The sequence below is a fragment of the Poeciliopsis prolifica genome, unplaced genomic scaffold (genome assembly GCF_027474105.1).
Source record: "Poeciliopsis prolifica strain line A6 unplaced genomic scaffold, Auburn_PproV2 SCAFFOLD018, whole genome shotgun sequence".
In the NCBI taxonomy this organism is placed as follows: Eukaryota; Metazoa; Chordata; class Actinopteri; order Cyprinodontiformes; family Poeciliidae; genus Poeciliopsis; species Poeciliopsis prolifica.
This window is the reverse complement of record NW_026562393.1, coordinates 111,599-130,562: the sequence shown is the minus strand read 5'-3', so window position 1 is coordinate 130,562 and position 18,964 is coordinate 111,599. Positions and strand designations below refer to the sequence as shown.

The following is an 18,964-nucleotide window of genomic DNA, read 5'->3' as shown; positions in this document are numbered from 1 at the left end:
ATCATGCCAATGTTTTTTTTTTTTTTTTTTTACACAGAAAACGTTTCTTTTTTAGGGGGCGGTGGGTTCGCGTTGAGGTGGGACTGCACAGAACAATATCAGTAATGACCATTCATAGCCCTTCAACTCAACAACAAACTCAACTGATCGTCATGTCCCTTGAGATCAATGGGACTTCAATTTAATCTAAAATAAAGATGTCAGACTGGAATCCTGTTCGTGACAACAAAATTGTTGTGGAAAAAAAAAAACTTTAACAAGAGCGTGGACGTGAAGAAAATAAGAAATTTATTAAAACCTTGCAATTATGCGAAAACAGAAATAGAGTCTAAAGAGTCTGTCAGTCTGCTCTGACCAACAGTTGGTCTGGCTTCTGCTTATGGGTTCTGGTCAGAGAAGAGAGACTTGAATGGACTACAGGTGTAAATCCCTGATTGTGGTGTATCTCTGACTCTGTGGAGCCAACACAGATGGTCTTGCCATTTGTCTATTGTTAAGGATACGGTGTTGTTCTTTCATGCTAAAGAGGGCAGATAAGCTCTACATTGGGAAAGTAAGTCTCCAGCATCAAGGAGCTCTCCCCTGCTATTATATGACACTGCATAAGTATTGAGAGCAGCTTGACTAATTTCATGATGGGACTATGCAGAAATACATAAAGCAGAAGAGTGGTGAGGAGCACATTATAACATATTCCATTGCACCAGAGAACAAAAAAAAATAAAAAAAAATAAAAAAAAAATAACAAGAACAAAGATTCCAACTCATTTTCCACCAAACTAGAAAACTATACAAAGCAGGTGTCACCACTGCTCATTGGACTCCACAGCAACACCTGCAAGTTAGTTGTTGAATTACGGTTTAAATGTTACGCACAGTTTCCTCGTCATTGTAAAAAACTGAAGCAGACAAACATGATTTCGATCAAAACGTTTATTTTCCTTGTATAAAAATGAATATTTTGCTTTAAGAGGATCAGACTGGAGCAGGAAAACTGTCGTTTTCTGTGTTACTCTTTGAAACGTGTTCCATGTGGTATTGCGTCGCATTAGAAGTAGCTCTGCAGTGGCTCTCCCAAGATGTTCTCCATCTCCTGGATGACCTTCTGGACCTGCTGCTCCACTTCCTCACATTCATCTGCAAAGCAAAACACATGCACACGCCATTAATCACAATATCAGCTGAAACGCACACAGGAGGCTTCCACTGAAACGACCCTGGTTTTTAGCGGAGACCAATTGAGAACCAAATCAATTATGCGAGTCCTCACCCTCCATGAGTTCGGCCAGGAACGGGATGGTCTCGGGGAGCAGAACCACGTAGTTCTCCTTCAGTCTGGATGCCAGCTCCATCAGCATGACGAGGGAAGAGAAGCGCACCTACAGAGGAGGAGGAGCGGATATTCAGATTCAGGTGCTAAGGGATGAAACGATTACTTGGATTAATGGTGATAAATCAATTCTTGATTTGAAGAATCTGGCAAATGTTTTATCTGATTAATTGGCCAATAGTCAGAAGCATCGCTTAATCCATTCCTAAAATATTTGTTACTCGCAGACGGAACTCAAAGTTGAACTCACCGTGGAGTCGCTGTGTCTCGTCTTGAGCAGGATCTGATAGTTGAGGGTTTTCCACTGAGAGTCGTCAGCCAGCGCCACGGCGAACTGACCCACGCAGGGAACCAGATGCTGGACGACCCGGTTCTGGTAGACCTGCGGCCCGCCCAGGGAGTTCTCCAGCTGCACACGGAAACACAGAACGGAAGAGTTTTGGATCGCGTTCGTTCGGGTTCCGAGCTTTCAAACGCGGCGTTGCATCTCACCTGGTCCACCAGTGGGCCCAGCAGGGCGTCGGCCCGCTCTCGGCTCAAGAACTTGTGCGTGTCGTACAGGGAGATCTTCTGGAGAACGTCGAGCACCAGCCGGAGCAGCAGGCAGTTCTTCTCCTCATAGCGATCCGAGTCAAAGATGAGCTCATCTGGAAGAGATGGGAGGTCAAAAATTAGCGTCATCTAAGAGCTGCAAAAAGATTTATAGAACAATTATTATTACAGTATCGTTAAAGCCTAAAATTTATAGCTCATAAAAACTGGCAAAATAAAAGTGAAATGTTCATTACAATTTCTAAACTAAGAAAAACAAGCAGCTAAAAATAATTGAAATACATCAGCTGCCAACAGATAATAGAAATTGGAATTAATATGACAACATAAAAAACTGATGATGATTAATTCAAATATTGTCTTATAAATAAAGTGATACATATTACATTAAACTTCTAACTATTTCGACTTCGAATTCAAGTCAATTTTGTAACGAAATATTCGATCCAGGAATACAATTTTAGTAGTTTTTTTCTTATTCATCAGAGTAAAGTTGCAATATCAGAAGAATAAAGTCCTAATTTTATGAAAAAAGAGAGCAACAAAAAAATGTACATATACATATGCATATACATATATATATTATTAAACACATTTTTTGTAATAACAAAAAAGTGACATCATGCCATACAATTGAAAAAAAACAACAACATAAATTTAAATGTAAAAAAAGGCATAGTGAATAAAATACACTAATAATATGTTATTATTATTTAATTGTGGACAGTAAAGATTATACTATCTAGACTACTGCAAGAGACAGTTTACCTCATGTAGAGAAATAAATAAGCTCAAATGTGAAAAGATTATTATATTTGAATACAAAGTAAGAAAGATAGTAGTCAGCTCTGTGGAAACATTGGTATGCAAGTCTTTTATAAGATTTTATTTTATTTTTACTTTATTTTATTCTTTCCTTGTTTTGAGTCTGTTGAATAAACAAACCATGAGTCTGTTGAATAAAGTAATCTAAGTCAGCAGCATCTAGATCAGGAACCTGTTTTAGCGCTGTCGGTCTGTCTCAGCACGTCTGCCATAGGCTTCACCAGGTTTCCCGCAAAAAGCACGAAGAGTCCCTTGAGGCGCTCGGCGATGCGGTCGCAGAGGCGGTAAAACGTCAGCAGACGGTCTTTGCTGTTCGATTTAGTCCAATCGAAGAGCTGCGGCAGACAAACAAACAGTCTCAGTCGTTTTCTGCTTCCGCAGAAAATGCCAGTCGAACGTCAGGATCGACGCGAACGTCACCTTGAAGAAGAGGGGCCTAAACGTGACTTCCGACAGCTTCATCACCATGGTGATCAGGCAGTCGATGACTCCGCCCTCAACCTGCCACGCCTTCTCCAGGTCGCCCTGATGCGAGGAGGAGAGCTGGTCAGTTCCAAACTGACTCGGGTCGGTTCTGTGGGAACCGATTCTGCTTCAACTGCGCGTGGCTCACCTGGCAGTGTTCGGCCCGGAAGTTCAGCGAAGTCAGGAAGAAAGTGGTGAGCTCTGATTGGTTGGTGCTGAGCTGCTCTCGCTCCATGTGACCGATGTGCTCCTGTAGGATGCTCATCAGCGCCGCCAGCTGGTCCTGCGGGAAAACAGAACACGAAGATTAAACTTTTTTTATCCACTGTTGTCAAAGTTGTTTTTTTCTTCCATTTATAAAGATATCAAAATTATCTATCAACAAGATGTTTTTCTCTATGTTTAGCTGTTTTCTGTTGGAAAAAAAAAAAAAGAAGAAAACTTTCTCACTGTGGGAAAAAAACGGTGTGGAGAGTTCAGGATTTAATAAAGGATTAAATGTAGTAAGACAGTAGAACCCAACTGTTTCGCCAAGAGCATTCAGAGACACACCTGTCCTTTATTCTGGAATTTTGTATCTCACATAACTATCATCTGTAGCCCTAATGCTAAATTTTCACTAAAATTTTAAAATTTTTATGGGGAAAAAAAAATACAAATGCAGCCTGGAAAATATTATATTTGGACAATTTCATATTCACAAATGTACATTTTCATGATCTTTAGCCTTTTTATTTTTTACAGTTTTGATTAAAGAAACCAAACTACATTTATCCACGATCTCTAAAGAGAAAGCTGCACACATAATTGCTGCAGGTCATTGAATATTTTGTCATAAAGTCTGCTCTCTGATTTCTTTTTTCTTTTTGGACCAATATTTTTTGCACTTTATTTCACATTCTGTGGTCTGTTCCTCAGTTTTTCTTTGCATTTATGAAAAAAACAAAAACATTTTCTCTCAATTAAAAAAATAAAAAATATAATTTTTAATTGGAAAGCAGAAATATTTTCTAGATTTCTCACTGAACAACATAAAAAACATGTTCAGCCACTCACCTTCCTGTCCTCCACCATGCAGCTGTAACACCTGGACATGGTGGGCAGCAGGACCCTGGGGGGCAGGTTGGTGGCCAACGTGTTCCTCAGGGACGACAGACGGAGGCAGAGCTGGGAATGTGGCGACGACGACGATGAGGTTGAAGCGGATGAGCTCTCCGTGAGGCGGGTTAGGCGGCACACCTGCAGAAAGAGGAAGTAGGAAGCTGGAGCTTGTTGCTCCAATCGGGTCGGCCGACTCCGGGTGACATACCTGGAAGATGATGTCCTGTAAGTACGGGCTGATAAAGTGCACCAGCGTCTCGGTGACACGCTGCAGGGCCGTGACGGCGCTGAGCAGGTAGATCTCGCTGGTCAGCAGCTCCTTCCTGTTGCTGAGCGTGTGGAGGACGGCGGGCATCAACCTGCGGGGCGAAGGGCGGCGCTGGTGAGCAGCAGGGCGGAGAAACGCCCAGCCGGTCTGTTGGTGCGACCCGTTACCTGGGCAACTGAGCGATGGTGAGGGTCTTGAGTGCGCCAACCACCTCGGCGATGCAGAGCAGAGCGCTACCCATCACGTTCTTGTCCTCCGCCGTCGCCGTGACGATGTCCATGGCCTGCAGCAGGACGGGGACGAAGACGTTTTCGTGGGCGGAGCCAAAAGTGCGACAGAGCAGCTTGAGGCTGTAGAGCGCCGTCTGCCGGTTGATGGCCTGCTCCGCCTCCTCGGACGACTTGCCGGGACTCTTCCCGACGATGCTCAGCAGGTCAGAGGTCAGCTGTAAGAGTGACGCCACCTGAGATGAGAGCAAAGAAACTCGGGGGTCAGAACAAGAAATTTATGAATTAATTAGAAGACAAGCAGTTTTATTGGACCTCTGATTGTTAATAAACTAAAGTCAATTAGTTTTACTTCAATAATTTTAAATAAAACCGTTGCGGTGTTAATGACCTTTTCTGCTCTGTGTTTGTACAATGTATGTGGATTAATTGGGTTTTATTTAACGCTTTCAATGTTGAAAAAAATAAATTAATTAAAAAAAACTTCCCCAGACCTTCTCTGCATTATTTAATGTTTGGAAGATTTGTTTTCCGCTTTAACTGATGAAGTGATGCATGTCGCTTAAGGATCGCATGCACGCTCAAACTCAGTTATAATTAACGATGAGTCTCTAAGGCAACACCAAGAAACGTCACCTGCTGCTCGTCCCACTGCGTGCGATGGTGCAACTTGTTGTTCAGGAGCTCCATGGCCTTCCTCCGCACCGACGGCAGCTCATTTCCCATCAGCCCCTTCATCACGGTGATGAAGGTGTCTGTGGGCAGCAGGGCGTTCACCTGGAGAGGAGTCAGGGTGTTAAAGGGACCAGGGTTCACACACGTCCAACAGTAAAACTTTTTCAAGGTCAATTTTTGAAACTTTTCAAGCACAAAAGTTTAGGAGATTGAAACAATACAAGTGGGCAACAAAAACATATATATGTTACTTTTATTACTAATGTGTGTGATAGTATTCCACACACCGGTGACAAACTAAAATATTGAAATTTCTCTCTCACACACCTTTGTACACGAGAACAAAACGAATCAAATATAAGCCAACTCATTGAGCCGTTAGGAATATTAAATATTAAAATATAAAATTGAGCAAATACACAGTGAATCTAACAGACCTAAAACAGTGAGAAAAAAATGCATCAGTGTCTTTTTATTAGGTGTGTGTGAAAATCCTAACCAAACCCTGCAGTTTGAATATCAAGCACTTTATCCAGGAATCAGGCACTTTTCCAGCTGTGACAGTACCTAATTGAAATGTAAGCATTTTTGAGGATTTAAAGCACCAGTATGAGCCCTGAGGGAAGATCTTTATTGTGACGCTGACCTTGTCCAGGACTTCGTAGGCTTTGTTAAGCAGAACTCTCCAGAACTTGGCGGTCGGTTGGTCGGCATTGTCCTCCACGCAGCGAGCCACGGAGTGGATGTAGCGCAAGATCTTCTCCAGCAGCCTGCGAGACACACACACACACACACACACACACACGTACTCAGAGAAGCGTTCTCACTGGTTTTCCCGCCAGTGTCCCCGAGAGGTACCCACGTCTGCTGCAGCTGCTGCAGAGAATCGTTGCTGTCGTCGCCTTCCTCCAAGACCTGAAAGCAGAAAGGAAGTTTTAGAAACACCGACTTTCCTGTCTGCGGCGGCCAATTCTTCCTTCCCACCTTCTGGATGAAGCTGCTGGACCCGAGCAGCTGAGCCATGAATGACACGCAGAGGAACTTAAAGTGTCGCAGCTCTTTGGCGCTGTGAGCCTCCACGTTGAAGATCAGGTCCTCTGTCTTTTCCTCCGACTCGTCTTCCTTCTTCTTGGCTGCTCGCCGGCGAATCGCCGGCTTTGCTGCGGCTGCAACACGACAAATACTTCTAAGGCCAACATCTGAAAAGCTCAGACTTTTCTGCTCGACTTGACAGCAAAAAAGTGTAGGTATATTTTTGTACCTTAAATGCAACATGTATATATTTTTTGTACTGATTTGGTTTTATTACTCTCTTTAACTTGTTCTTCTTTCAGAAAATGGTCTCTTTTTGAGGTTGTATATCCTAATTAATGATAGATCAATTACAAAGCCAATAATGTCAATTAATTGCAATTAATCAATTTCACAGCTACTGGAATTATTATTCCAAAGCAACGTGGACAGATTTCATAATTCCCTGCGTCTCACATTCATCCTTGTCGTCTGGCAGCTGCAGCAGAAAGTTGAGGATGTTGATGAGGGAGCTGAGCTGCTGGTTCGCCTCAAACTGACAGCACAGGGAGATCCAGAAGTCCATGTCACGCTCCAGAGCTGCGTCCTTCACGGGAAAAAAAACAACAAAAAAAGCACCTCATTTAAAAATCCAGGAACTCACACAGAACATCTCCCTAAAATGAACGGAGGGAGCCTTCGTCACCTTGTCGCCGGCGCCGCTGCTCTGCGTGGCGTGCAGCTTCAGCAGCAGCAGCATGAGGATCCACAGGAAGTGGGCGGGGCCCAGCGCCGTCAACAGCTGGCTGAGGACCGGCAGTCGCCGGTGCTCGGGCACGTGAGGCAGCGCGTCGGCGAACACGTGCATGATCCTCGTCACCACGGCGACCATGACGGGGGCGGACGAGCCGTCCGAGAGGCGGTGAGCCTGCGGGGGGAAGGAATCAGCACCACGTTAGACTCGGTTCTTCGTACGTGATGGCGGGCGGCGGCGATCTCCGCTGAAATTAACCGAGCTCACCCGGATCAAAGCTGGGACGACCGTCTGCATCGTCTTCTCGATCACTCTGAAGCTGTAGGCGTCGTCCAGCCGCAGCATGTTGGCTCCCATGAAGGTAAAGATGGGCATGATGTTGTGGAGGACTTTCTCCTGCACAGGGCAAAGGGGTGCGGGGAAACGACACATGAAGCTCTCTTACGTTCTTTATTTAAACAGGTATGCGCCTGTCAGAAGAGGCGGGGCTTACGGGGAAGATAGCAGCGGTGGCGCCCAGCAGCAGCAGGGCGTGGTGGTGAGTCTGGGGCATGTCGGACGACCTGATGACCTGGACCACCAGCTCCACGCTGAACTTCTCTTCGTCCAGGATGTCTGCGGAGAGCGGATGCAGAACGTGAACGCGTGTTCAGGCAGGAAACTGGAAGCTCCACCTCCTTTTCCTCCTCCTTACCTGCAGCCGAAGGGCCTCCATCGGGCGACAGCCTGTTGCAGATGTTTAGCAGGCAGCTGAGGAGAATCTGCTTGGTGTACTCCATGTTTGTCTGATCGGCGGCACTCGGCTCCAGGCTCCTGGTGAGACAAACAAACCAATAAAGTAACCAATTGGAGCCTGCCGAAAGGGCGTGCTACTCCGCCCCCTTTCGTCAATCTCCACCTGACAGGTTTTGGTCGTTTACTCGATTTCTTCAGGAACCGAATGTAATAGTCTGGAGTTTCATTTTCAATCAATTTTGGTTTCATCACCTGTTCTATTTCATATGAATCAGCTGAAATCTGAACCCAAATAAATTGAAATGTTGTCATTTTCTGGTAAGAATACAAAATTAACTTAAAATATACCAACAATGTCAGCATTTCTGTCACTAGTTCTTTACAAATTGTGTCACTTATTTAAGAAAATTGGTAACTTTGTCACTAGCTGGCAAAAGGACTACAGCACAGATTAGATAAAACAGCTTTAGTCATCCTAAGAATTAACGTTGGACTACTTCTAGATGCAATAAAAACATAATAAACTTTTAAAATGTCCCCCCCAATGTAAAACGGGGGGGACATAATCATTCATTGGTTAAGTTTCCGTCCCATCCAGTTCTGTTGTGAGGTGGAAAAAGGGGTTTATTTCATGATGATTTAAAAATATGAAACAGGAAGCAGCTTATTTATTACCTGGCAAGAAGAGAGAAGAGAACAGGCACCAACACCTGGGCTCTCTTCAGCTTCTTCTTGTGCTGCAGCAGTTCCAAAATCAGTGTGACTCTCTGCCACGACACAGCACCCCCCTCTGGACACACACTGTCACTCTCCTGAGGTTTCCTGACCAAACCAAAACACAAAAATCAGTAAAGCAGCTTAGAAGTCAAAAAACGAATGTCCGAACACACAGCTCTGTGGTGCCTCAAGCCGAGATGGATATTTTCAGACCATAAAATGAAACATCTACCATAAAAAACAGGTTGAAATATGATCGAAAGGCAATAAATACTGAGATGGATCGCCACGGTTGTCATTTTATTTTACTCATAATGGTGTGAAAAAAAAGTGGGGACCTTGCTGATGTGAAGAAGAGAAACGGAGAGTACCTCTGAGACATTCTGCTCCTGCGGGTTTGTTGGACCGTGACGCTGACTTTTGGTTTGTCTCGAGGAGCGAGCTCGTTGGCGACCAGCTGAGCATCGATGGCGATCTGATAAAAACACGATTAAAGCGTCGACTGGTAAAACTTTTTTAACAAAACGACATCTTTAGCCTTTCTTGTCCTTTAGATTTTCTCACCGCTTTGAAGACCCTGCCGACCGTGTTGGCCACTAGCGCACTGCGGCCCTCGGCCAGCAGATCGAACATCACCGACAGGAGCTTCTGCTGCACCTTCTCGTCTCCGAGGGCCGAGAAGAACGACTTTGTGATCTGGAGACATGAACATTAAACGTGTGTGTTAAATCCAGATTTTTAAATTCTTGGTGGACTCGGTTTGAACATGTCTTTCGACCATAAAACCGTCAAATAAAACCTGGATGCTCTTTTGTCACTGCAAACTGAGAATTTTGGATTTGTGCGTCATGCCTCAGTGTTCTGCCCCCCAACCTGTTCCAGAGCGAAGATCTGACAGCTGTCCACCTTCAGAGCTCTAACAAACAAATCCAGGCAGTTCTCGTCCTCAGCCAGCAGGGGCGCCGACGCCTCATTGAACTTCCCCAGCACGAGCCGAAGAAGCTGGGATTCGGACTGCAGCAGGGACGGCGTGTCGGGTCCGGTCTGCGCCAGGAGAGGCTCCATAATGGGGAGCAGGGTGGAGAGGATGGACTGGGAGAACGGGAAATAAGGACAACGTAAAATACAACGGCATTAAATAAAAAAAGATTTATTTCTTGGGCTTGGAAAACATTTGCACCTTTCCATTGATGGAGCTCAGGGCCTCCAGCAAGTTGGTAGCGGTGTACGCTGGGCAGCGGGAGTTCAGCAGCTGCTGGAGCGCGTCCTGTAGCTTCCCCTGTCGCGACTTCGCTTTGCCAGATGAAGACTCGTCATGAAGAACGCCGAGAACCTGAAGGCAACACTCATTACCAATTTAGGCAATTTAAGGGGCAAGTTCGGTCTGTTCGCACACTTTTCCCCACAAATGTACTTTTCAAGCATTTTTACGGTAAATTTTAAAACTTTTCCAGGAACCACATGGTTTCATACACTATTATTATTATTATTATTATTGACGTCTTACGACAGGGAAAATGTTTTGAAATTTCTCTCTCCCACACGCTGTACACCCGACTGTTGGTCTAAGTTTGGTCTGAGAACAAAATGCTCAAACAGCAAAAAAATTCTCCTCAGATTTCAATAACTTTAACATCTAAAACATAAAACCACCTTTATTTCAGTCACAGAGATCAATGACTCACTAATTGAGTTAATATGTGTTCGTTAAGCTTAACAAATCTGTTTTTGTTATGACCCAGAATGTTCACATTAAATGTCATAACACAATATAAATAATAATTTGACTTTCAGTGAGGAGTCTTTCCTCCTACAAATTTATTAAACTTTATTACAAAACTGTCCAGCTAACAATACCAAGCACCTTCTAGAACTACATACAGAAATAAAGCAAGTTCCAAATCTTGATAATTCTTGTTATGTTCTCAAGGATTTCGAACGAATCCTGAGCGAGCCGCGTTTAGAGACAAAAGCTCACCGTGCTCAGATACGACGCATCAGTGATTATCTCCTCTGAGGTTTTCTGCAGCCTCTCTATGATTGGGAGGAAGGGGGAGCTGCTGGCTCCTGATAGGCTCTGCAGGGTGCAGAGGGCGGCCCTCCGGACTTCCTGAACCGGAGAGCTGAGACAGCATACCAAGGACAGGATGACTGGGGTAAGGAGACACAAAGAGAATAGATAAAGTCCCAGCAGAGAAACTCTCTCTCCATCCCCGCCCCAAAAATAATCAATTTGCAGGGCAATCGCTCCTCACCTGGTGAGTCCGGAGCAGCCAGCTCGTTCAGCGTGGCGGCCGGCTGGACCTCCATCAGAGCCCGGCCCATGTACAGCGCTCTGGTCTGCAGGACGGCGTCCACCTTCACGTCCAGCTGGTCTCCGTGGTTACTGCTGTATCCCCAGATGAGGCACAGGAACCTGAAGAGTGTGGTGGACTCCTGGAGATGAACCTGATGGAGACATATGTAATCACTGGACTCTCTTTTTTCATCATGCTGCACCTAAAGCAATTACTTTCCATAATATGTCAAACTCAAGGTCCCGGGGGCCAAATCCGTCCCGGCGAAGCATTTAATGTGGCCCTCAGGACTCCAGATGCCAAAACACATTGATCAATTTCTCTCTGTATTGTTTTTGCGATTCCATGATTCCAGAAATTCACACAAAAATCAACAGATTCCCACATCTTTTTGAATAACTGTGAATTTATGAAAACTTTTCCTCAGATGTGGTCAAACTCTTTGTGTTCACACGACTTCTACCTCCAACCTGCAGGTGGCAGTATTTCTTACTTTCACAACTCAGTGTCAAGTTCTAGTCTGTGATCGAACGTAAGCATGTTAGTGCATATGTTGCACTATTTCTTGCAAATATCTCTAAAATAGCACCACAAAATCTGCTAATTTGATTGCAAAACTCAAGGGACTGATTAGTGTGGAAAGATGTTCAATATTATTTAATTTTAGGAAGCATTTATCCAATGCAGAAATATTTATTAATAATATTTAAACATTATCAATACATTCTGGCATAAAATGAGAATGAGTTTTGACATCCCTGCTCTGTACGGCTCACCTGGACGAGCTGCTTCATCAGAACCCTGCAGCTGCCGGCGACCGGGCCCTCTGCGGCGCCGCCGATGATGATGCTGAAGAGGCGGCAGATCAGGCCCAGGTAGCAGCAGGTGTTGGCGTCCATCTTCTCCGGATTCCACCAGGCCTCACCTGTATCACAGACATGTGGCCGGCTTATTTGAAGCTCTTAAATCACACCAAACATCACAGTTACAAATGTTTTCTCCCTTTTTTACCTTTAAACGAGGTGTCATGACACCTGAGTGAGGAGATAAAGTCCCTGAGCAGAGCGATCAGAACCGAGCTGAACTCCCAATCCTGACGCTGCCCCGGCTGCTGCTCGCATCGGCTCAGGTAGACGCCCAGGGCTTCGGAGAAGGTGGGCGGCATTGGGATGGGACACCCAGCTTTCTGTGACGTCACAGAGGAGCAAACTGCAGTCTACATTTCCCACAATACACCTGGGCTACCTGGAGTGAAGTTGGCACCCCACCACCTTTTTCGTGTTGAACCAGACTGGTTTGCGCAGCAAAACATTTTCGCTTGTGCCAGTGTCATTTTAAAGGTGTTAATAAATGTTTCCAGAGGTCATCAAAGGTCAACCAGCCAGTTCACGTTTATAGAATCAAACAACATATGGTGGCGATCAACTGTGCCATGATTGTGCAGCAATTTTTCTTGTTTGTGTCAATGTTTTTAAGATTTTAAAATTTAAAATTGACTGTGGTTCGTTTGTCTTGGTTTGTGTAGCTAAAATATTTGTATCACAGTTTACTAACACCAAATTTGACAGATTTTTGTAAATGTAGAGGTGGCTGGTTGATCTTCGATGACCTCTAGAAAGATTTTTTAAAACAATAGCGGCACAAACAAAAAGAGGGGGTGACTCCATTCAGCTAACTGGACTGCCTGTGAGCTAGAACTCACCTGGGCGTTGTCGCTTTGGATCACGTCCAGCAGGGGGGGCTCCAGCAGCGAATAGACCCTCTGGGCAGTGAGCAGGTGCTGCGTCTCGCTCAAATCAGCCAGGCTGAGCAGCAGCGTCTGGGTCAGAACCAGGAAGGACGCCCTCCCGTTGAGCCCGGCACCTCGCTGCTGCTCCACTAGCAGGACCAGTTTCTCCAGCTGCAAAACACAAAATGCACCTGTGAACGTTCCCGTCGGAAAAACCGAATTCATGAAGAGGTTCGCGCTCCAAACGCGACTCACTGCGTCCCGTTTGGAGAAGTGCTCCATGCTGGTCAGGTTCTTGGTGAGCGTGGCGACCAGATGCTGGTTGGCCATGCCCACAAAGTCGGGCTTAGCGCTCTTCTTCGTCACATTCTGGAGCTCTGATGGGAAGCAAACAAGACATTTATTGTTAAAAGTCCAAGGATTTTAAAGCTTTCACACAGGAAGTTGTTGGGTCAGTCACCTTGAGCCCAGCTCAGAGTGAGGGGGTGCTGGCTGAAGATGGAGGACTGTGCGATGGAGTGGGCGATTCCCACCTCAGACGAGGTGATCACCAGGAAGGGCAGCAGCTTCCAGCCCGTTTTCTGCAGAAACTCAGCGTCCCCCTTTCCCAGCCGGGGGTCGGACAGCAAACGCACCGCCTCCATCAGTACGGGCATCCTGTGGGAGGCGACAAAGTAGGGCTGTAACGATTCCTAACTTGAGAGTGAAAGTGAAGTATAATATAAAATGAATTTTTTACTTATGCCTCAATTTAAATTTACTTTTTAATTTGTAAAAGTTAGTGTCATCTGTACTTTAGAAAATAAATTATAATTCAAACTTGAGACTAAACACCATGTTTGTATCGTACTGTATTTAAAAAAAAAAGTTAATATAAAAATGAACGGCATTAAACTTGTTTTTAAGAATTCAATATATAAATGGAAAAATTTATATATACTAGCATTACTAGCATTTTCTCTACATTAGCTACTTCAGAACGAGACTTTTTTTCATTAAATTACTTGATTAATTGTGAGAATAACTGACAAATTACTCAATTACTAAACAAATTGTTTATAACAAAATAATTTGAGTTAAGTGGTCAGCAGTCAGAAGTTTTATGATCCAATAGGGAAACTTTCTGGAGGAATGCATGCATTTAGTTTACTGACCACTGCTGAGTTGGTGGATGAACTCTTTGCAGCAGTGACAGAAGCCATGATACCACATCCTCTGGGTCCAAAACATCCAGCAGCATCTGCAAAAAAAAAAAACACCCCCACAAAAAACAACTGCAGTGAGCAGGTGCACCACACAGCGATGGACTAAAGAGGGACTTATCCCACTGACCTGCAGGACCCTCAGAGCAGCAGTAACCACTTCAGGAACGTCGTCGTTCACGCGCTCCGCGACGGCGTCTCTCAGGAACGTTTCATCCAAGCTCTGCTGCTGTTCGAAGGAGATGCAAGATGGTGAGGCATAGTGAATCCTCCTCACCGGTTATTTTTAATGCATTTTCCAGCTGTACCTGGTCAGACGTGATGATGCTCATCAGATGATCCAAGGCCGCCACTCGGACTGAAGGCTGCGGGTGTTTCAGGCTGAGTAGCAGCGACGTGTCCGAGTCCTCTAAAATCTGACAGAAATTGTCGGAAAGGCATTAAAGACAAGTTTTTCTCTCCGTGAGAGTCAGAATTTATCTGTGTGTGTTTTTTTTTTTTTTTTAAGAAAAGAGAAAAGTTTGGAATGATTTTTTTTAACCTGGAATTTCCCACTGCTTATGGACAGAGTCAGGAACTGGTGGAAGAGACGTTTCTGCTGCGGGTCGCTGCTGTCTGTAGTCACATGACCAGCGAGGACGGCATCCAGCGCTCGGCAGTACCTGGACTCAAACAGTCGAAACACAGGCAGCAGGCGCTGGTCGAGCAACGACATGTCCTCCGCAGAGCGCTCGGTTTGATTCAGATACTCTTCCAGGAGGAGACTGCAGGAGAAACAAACACAGGTCAAATAATGTTGAGAGTTCTAAAATTAGCCCTCTGGGGGGTCAGGGTCTGATCGAAGAAGTCTCTTCTGGTTCTAAATCTTCCATCTAAAGACATGTCATCAAACAGATTGTATTTAGTGGAAGCTAATGCTAACGCTCTGTACCAATGTGGTGTTTAATGGAAGTTTAAATGATGATACCCACCATGTGTCAATGACACAACATGCTACACCACCATCGTATTGTCATACGAGGATATTCTGGAGGGATATGACTAACATTTTTCAGCAACAACTTCTGAAAATCACTTTAACAAATAAGGCTATTTTATTAGGAATGAAAAATATGTTTTATTATATATGGTAGATGTCATGTTCACACCTCCAAACATCTGAAACAAAAATATTTTCTTATATTCAATTATGGGGCGACCGTAGTCGTCTTGTGATCGGAAGGTTGTACGTTCGATTTCTGCTTCCTTCTACCACATGTTGCGTGCTTATCGGTATGCTGCATGCACATTCTGCATATTGGTGGATACATTTTTCCATATATGTATTGAATTCTTAAAAACAAGTTTAAAAATCTCTCATATAAGTTTGCAATCAAATGGCATCATCATATCAAGGGAAGCTATTGTTAAAACAATAGTGTAAAATGAAACAAGACCAAGGAGCCTTACCGAGCCACAGTTCGGTCCAAGTCTTTGGTCAGCGGGACAGACTTCAGGATGGACTCCAGCATGTCGAGTCTCTCTGCCCCTTTCTCATCTGTTACAGAGATTACCTGTTAAACTCTGATCCCAGTTATCACATGGCTACACCGTTGACACCTAAAATGTTCACAGTCTCACCTGAGCTGCTGCAGAACAAACCGCGGACCAGTTGAGGCAGCATGTAACCCAGCAGAGGGCCGACATCGTGGCTCGCCGCCATGATCTGCAGGGTGGAAACCAGCACTGGCATCGAACACAGACTCTTGAGTGCCCTAAGCACAAAAGCAACACATCGTTAAGGAGAGACCACACCTGCACTGAGCACAACAATCAACGTCCGAACCACCTCTGGGGTACCTGGGACCGACCGAGCCCTCCTTCTGGTTCTGCAGCAGTACGATGAGGCAGCCCAGACCCTCTTTGGCCAGAACGGGCTCTTTGCGCAGAGACTTGCTGACGTGCACGGCGAGGCTGTCGACCAGACTGGCCTCCATCACCACCTTCACCGCCAGCTGGCACACGATCATGTAGGTGGCGGCTTTGTAGTCCGACAGGGACGACTTGAGACCCTGAAGAGACGACCAGGACACAAATGGGACCCGATCTTAGTTGACCTGCTCAGCTGAGACATCTTATTTTTTTTAACAATGACATATGCTCCTTCTTTCAAAAAAGGAGCACAATCTGACTGTGTGTTCAGTTTGTTACCATCTGGACATATGGTAGCAGTTTGGCGATGATAGCGTCAGAGATTTTGCCCACAGCATCCAGAGCGGGGACGATGGTGCAGGCGTAGAAAGAGAAGATGACTCGGAGCTGAGAGAAGCTTTTAGAGTGTCCAGAGTAAGCCTGGGGAGGAGAATGGAGAGCTGTTAGAGCTTGTCGTATATTGGGAGTGCAAATCTCTACTCTTTCAGAGGCTCCGTGTGTCGGTGAGGTCACCTGGATGGACCGCGTCACCAGGGTGCAGATGAAGTCCATGAAGCTCAAGTCTGAGTAGCAGTGTGTGATCAGAGTCCCTCTAGAGAGTGGCACGCCCGGTTTCTGCAACGTCAAGATGCTTTAAATCCATACAGAGCAGAACCAGAAACAGAGAGATTATCGAAGGACGGATCCAGACCTGTAAGCACTGCAGCCAGTTCCAGCGGTTGGTGGCTTCTTTGAGATTCAGCAGCTGCACGACTCGGACGAACAAGTTGGTGTCATGGTACGGCAGCGCGCAGGCCAGCAGGCTGTCAGGGTTGTACAGCTGCACGTGGAAGCTGAACGACACAACACCAGCGTGAGTCTGGAACATCTTAACCTCTACCTCATCCTTTGAGTCAATAACGGATCAGAACCCGAAGAGTTCCGATCAGAAACTCTCCTGGAAGCTTTAGTGCTTGTAACACTAAAACTAAAAGATATCACACTTAAGCTTGCAGCAAGTTAAAATTGTGCACTGTACCTTTAAGAGTACCAAAGAGAACCAATCCCACCAAAAATGCAAACAATTGAATAACTGTAACTGTTTTCCAACAGTTGGCTATGAAGACGCTGCAAATCTTCCATTTAGCAAAGAAAATTAACGTTTGTTGTTTTAGCTGTTAGTGGGAAAACCAGTAACAACACAAACAAATCATGTATTTCTGTGTCCAAATGGAGAAATACATTCAGAGACTAACGTCGTAAAAGCATCAGAAATTGTTGAAAAAGTCACAGTTTGAAGTCTGCTCCAAGGAAAAGATTGACTCAGGTATGATGTAAAGCAGAGCGACATACCGGTGAACCAGCCACTCAATGCACTTGTGAGCTGGCTTCAGCAAGAAGTACGGGCAGAGCCGCGTGAGAAAGAGCGAGATTCCGGCGTCCAGCTTCTCGTTGACCTCTTTGGACTGGACACTGCGCTCCAGCGTCATGGAGGCGTGGCTGAACAGGGTGTCTTGGAACTCCAGGAAAGCCGGCTCGATTCCCAGCAGCTCCTCCAGACCAGTGCAGCCTGGAAAAGAGTGGAGAACAGAGAAGCCCTCAAGAGGGGGAACGGGAAGCGGTTCCGTGTCTGGCTCAGGCTCAGACTCACCGAGGGCGTAGAAGGTGCTCCTGTCCATGATGGCAGCATCTTTGGGGTCAAAGAGCAGCGAGGCGACATCTTTACGCCTCAGCAGGCTGGGATCGCTCTGAGGCAGCGCAAGCCTCTTCAGCTGGAGAGCCAAGGACGTCATGATGACTTCTGCTGATGATGAAGGAAACACAAACATAATCACATTCAACACACTTAGCTCTAGGTCAGGGAATACAAATGCATGCAACACATTTCAGAGTTTTATTTGTAAGAAATTTAAAATATACATTTATTCCACTTCACAACTCCCCTACTCTAACATTTTATAATACTGTTTTATTTCATGCTTTATCTTTTCTGGTTTGGAAAGGTGGAACAATTTAGTGGGTTTAGTTCACAGCTGGACGAGAAGAGAAACAAACACACAATTAATAATGTGTTGATAATGTGAATTTAATTATCACATTTCTAATCAGTAAAGAAAACACCCATGAATCGGTTTAGTTCTGTGCAGCTCGGTGTAAACACAGAGAGAAGCATGTGCTCCTTACTGTCTATTTATCTCGGGACTGTAAAAATATAACTGCTCACTTTATTCAGCGTTGTGTGATATAAAAGTTACCTGCTGTCAGATAAACTAAAACACACACTGACAACGTAAATAAAAAAAAAACTTTACGGACATTATCAGCACCTACCCGAGCGAGAAAGGAGTCCCCAAAACACACACGTGCTACCGTGTCTGCGCCGGAAATGTCTCTCGACATCCGGTTCACCACGCCGACAAAGTTTGATGGAAAGATGGCTCACTCCAAACAAATACTATCTCCGTCTGATGCTTTGACGTGTCGAGGATAAATCACCCTTTTTGTTTACTACCAGCAACATATCACATATATTATTTTAAGTGTATAAATATTATTTATATGTGATATTTACTTCATAAAATGTCCCACAATTGGTCAGGAACGTGACTTTGTCACAATTACAGCTGATGCAATGGTTTACGAAGTGTTGAATCTCGTAAAGATAACGTCTTATTTAGTGTAAAAACATGTATAATAGTAACATTCAGTAGTAATGTTCTGAACTCACATATTCTTAAGAATTAAATATTTAATAAACGCTATAGATGTGATTTGCCATCCTGGGTAATTTCAATACGTGTGAGCTATCTCCAAGTTTATATACGATCTTCGGGTATCCCCGGAGCTGATACTGTATCCTGGCACACGGGGGCGATGATAAGACTCGTAGTTATAAAAACAGCGGCTTTTACGGTGCCGAATCGATGACTGACCGGGTTAAATTCATTGTCATCTCATATTTTCACCTGGTTCACTCTGAAAACGGGCTTTAGCAGCATAGTTGACCAGTCCGCGTTCTAACCGCTATTCATTTGTTATGATAATCTGTGTTCTCCTGTCCGGGTTTAGCTAGTAGCCGTTCTGGTCCACTCAGTTTTCGTTTTTTATCCCGGAAATTACGTGACTCTGCTGAAGGTAAAAAATTTCTGTCGCTTTGTTTTAATTTTATTTTATAAGAACTTTACA

The 18,964-nt window shown here is 44.8% G+C and overlaps 1 protein-coding gene across 3 annotated transcripts; it reads right to left on the bottom strand.

The window, feature by feature from the left end:
• Positions 1-918: 918 nt before the first annotated feature.
• On the bottom strand, positions 919-18,152 carry heatr1 (HEAT repeat containing 1). 3 transcript variants are annotated; one of them, XM_055043091.1, is made up of 44 exons: positions 18,110-18,152; positions 17,430-17,582; positions 17,132-17,348; positions 16,491-16,632; positions 16,313-16,414; positions 16,079-16,219; positions 15,728-15,939; positions 15,509-15,642; positions 15,338-15,425; positions 14,430-14,652; positions 14,197-14,304; positions 14,019-14,117; positions 13,841-13,926; positions 13,147-13,343; positions 12,942-13,063; positions 12,660-12,857; positions 11,969-12,143; positions 11,734-11,882; positions 10,916-11,108; positions 10,639-10,811; positions 9,841-9,993; positions 9,534-9,752; positions 9,225-9,356; positions 9,032-9,135; positions 8,619-8,765; positions 7,903-8,021; positions 7,702-7,823; positions 7,476-7,604; positions 7,161-7,382; positions 6,932-7,061; positions 6,428-6,609; positions 6,306-6,358; positions 6,090-6,213; positions 5,405-5,545; positions 4,709-5,004; positions 4,482-4,632; positions 4,229-4,411; positions 3,321-3,455; positions 3,128-3,232; positions 2,880-3,042; positions 1,823-1,977; positions 1,581-1,739; positions 1,271-1,379; positions 919-1,137 (listed from the first exon to the last, which is right to left on the bottom strand). In XM_055043091.1, the coding sequence occupies exons 2-44, from the start codon at positions 17,569-17,571 to the stop codon at positions 1,049-1,051; spliced, it is 6,423 nt and encodes a 2,140-aa protein (XP_054899066.1). In that variant the 5' UTR covers positions 17,572-17,582; positions 18,110-18,152; the 3' UTR covers positions 919-1,048. The 3 variants fall into 3 exon arrangements, with proteins under 3 accessions (XP_054899066.1, XP_054899067.1, XP_054899068.1); XM_055043092.1 differs by having other exon boundaries at positions 17,430-17,579; XM_055043093.1 differs by lacking the exon at positions 18,110-18,152 and having other exon boundaries at positions 14,019-14,114; positions 17,430-17,579.
• Positions 18,153-18,964: the final 812 nt, after the last annotated feature.